Source organism: Palaemon carinicauda, chromosome 21, assembly GCF_036898095.1.
Source record: "Palaemon carinicauda isolate YSFRI2023 chromosome 21, ASM3689809v2, whole genome shotgun sequence".
NCBI classification, from domain to species: domain Eukaryota; kingdom Metazoa; phylum Arthropoda; class Malacostraca; order Decapoda; family Palaemonidae; genus Palaemon; species Palaemon carinicauda.
Window position 1 is genome coordinate 115269477 of NC_090745.1, and position 2500 is coordinate 115271976.

A 2500-nucleotide genomic window follows, 5' to 3' on the forward strand; every position below is an offset into this window, starting at 1 on the left:
CTGGCAATGTGAGGTTGGTAACAACTTCCAAACTAACCAAGGAGGTAACTGACAATGTGAGGTTGGTAACAACTTCCAAATTGACCAAGGAGGTTACTGGCAATGTGGGGTTGGTAACAACTTCTAAATTGACCAAGGAGGTTACTGGCAATGTGAGGTTGGTAACAACTTCCAAACTAACCAAGGAGGTAGGTGGCAATGTGAGGTTGGTAACAACTTCCAAATTGACCAAGGAGGTTACTGGCAATGTGAGGTTGGTAACAACTTCCAAACTAACCAAGGAGGTAGGTGGCAATGTGAGGTTGGTAACAACTTCCAAACTAACCAATGAGGTAACTGGCAATGTGAGGTTGGTAACAACTTCCAAATTGACCAAGGAGGTTACTGGCAATGTGAGGTTGGTAACAACTTCCAAACTAACCAATGAGGTAACTGGCAATGTGAGGTTGGTAACAACTTCCAAATTGACCAAGGAGGTTACTGGCAATGTGAGGTTGGTAACAACTTCCAAACTAACCAAGGAGGTTACTGGCAATGTGAGGTTGGCAACAACTTCCAAACTAACCAAGGAGGTAACTGGCAATGTGAGGTTGGTAACAACTTCCAAATTGACCAAGGAGGTTACTGGAAATGTGAGGTTGGTAACAACTTCCAAATTGACCAAGGAGGTAACTGGCAATGTGAGGTTGGTAACAACTTCCAAATTGACCAAGGAGGTTACTGGCAATGTGAGGTTGGTAAAAACTTCCAAACTAACCAATGAGGTAACTGGCAATGTGAGGTTGGTAACAACTTCCAAATTGACCAAGGAGGTTACTGGCAATGTGAGGTTGGTAACAACTTCCAAACTAACCAAGGAGGTAGGTGGCAATGTGAGGTTGGTGACAACTTCCAAATTGACCAAGGAGGTTACTGGCAATGTGAGGTTGGTAACAACTTCCAAACTAACCAATGAGGTAACTGGCAATGTGAGGTTGGTAACAACTTCCAAATTGACCAAGGAGGTTACTGGCAATGTGAGGTTGGTAACAACTTCCAAACTAACCAAGGAGGTAGGTGGCAATGTGAGGTTGGTGACAACTTCCAAATTGACCAAGGAGGTTACTGGCAATATGAGGTTGGTAACAACTTCTAAACTAACCAATAAGGTAACTGGCAATGTGAGGTTGGTAACAACTTCCAAATTGACCAAGGAGGTTACTGGCAATGTGAGGTTGGTAACAACTTCCAAACTAACCAATGAGGTAACTGGCAATGTGAGGTTGGTAACAACTTCCAAATTGACCAAGGAGGTTACTGGCAATGTGAGGTTGGTAACAACTTCCAAACTAACCAAGGAGGTAACTGGCAATGTGAGGTTGGTAACAACTTCCAAACTAACCAAGGAGGTAACTGACAATGTGAGGTTGGTAACAACTTCCAAACTAAACAAGGAGGTTACTGGCAATGTGAGGTTGGTAACAACTTCCAAATTGACCAAGGAGGTTACTGGCAATGTGAGGTTGGTAACAACTTCCAAATTGACCAAGGAGGTAGGTGGCAATGTGAGGTTGGTAACAACTTCCAAATTGACCAAGGAGGTTACTGGCAATGTGAGGTTGGTAACAACTTCCAAACTAACCAAGGAGGTAGGTGGCAATGTGAGGTTGGTAACAACTTCCAAATTGACCAAGGAGGTTACTGGCAATGTGAGGTTGGTAACAACTTCCAAACTAACCAATGAGGTAACTGGCAATGTGAGGTTGGTAACAACTTCCAAATTGACCAAGGAGGTTACTGGCAATGTGAGGTTGGTAACAACTTCCAAACTAACCAATGAGGTAACTGGCAATGTGAGGTTGGTGACAACTTCTAAATTCACCTAAGAGGTTGCTGGCAATGTGAAGTTGGTAACAACTTCCAAATTGACCAAGAAGGTGGCCGGCAATGTGAGGTTGCTAACAACTTCTAAATTGACCAAGGAGGTTGCTGGCAATGTGAAGTTGGTAACAACTTCTAAATTGACCTAAGAGGTTGCTGGCAATGTGAGGTTGGTAACAACTTCTAAATTGACCTAAGAGGTTGCTGGCAATGTGAGGTTGGTAACAACTTCCAAATTAACCAAGAAGGTTGCTGGCAATGTGAGGTTGGCAACAACTTCCAAATTGACCAAGGAGGTTCCAGGCAATGTGAGGTTGCTCTCAATGTCAGGTTCCAGGCAATGTGAGGTTTCAGGTAATGTGAGGTTGCTGGCAATGCGAGGTTCCAAGCAATGTGAGGTTTCAGGCAATGTGTGGTTCCAGGCAATGTGAGGTTTCAGGCAATGTGAGGTTGCTGGCAATGTGAGGTTCCAGGCAATGTGAGGTTCCAGGCATTGTGAGGTTGCTGGCAATGTGAGGTTGGTAACAACTTCCAAACTAACCAATGAGGTAACTGGCAATGTGAGGTTGGTAACAACTTCCAAATTGACCAGGGAGGATGCTGGCAATATGACGTTGGTAACAACTTCCAAATGGACCCA

The 2500-nt window shown here is 44.0% G+C and overlaps 1 protein-coding gene across 1 annotated transcript in view; it reads right to left on the reverse strand.

Annotated features, from left to right (window-relative positions):
• The window catches only part of LOC137615077 (uncharacterized), a 2550-nt gene that overhangs the window by 11 nt on the left and 39 nt on the right, over positions 1-2500 (reverse strand). The window contains exons 1-2 of the mRNA XM_068344709.1: positions 2102-2500; positions 1-1861 (exon numbers count right to left, since the gene is read on the reverse strand). The exon at positions 1-1861 is cut by the window's left edge and continues 11 nt beyond it; the exon at positions 2102-2500 is cut by the window's right edge and continues 39 nt beyond it. Coding sequence (XP_068200810.1) covers positions 1-1861; positions 2102-2500 — 2260 coding nt within the window. The remainder of the gene's footprint in view (positions 1862-2101) is intronic.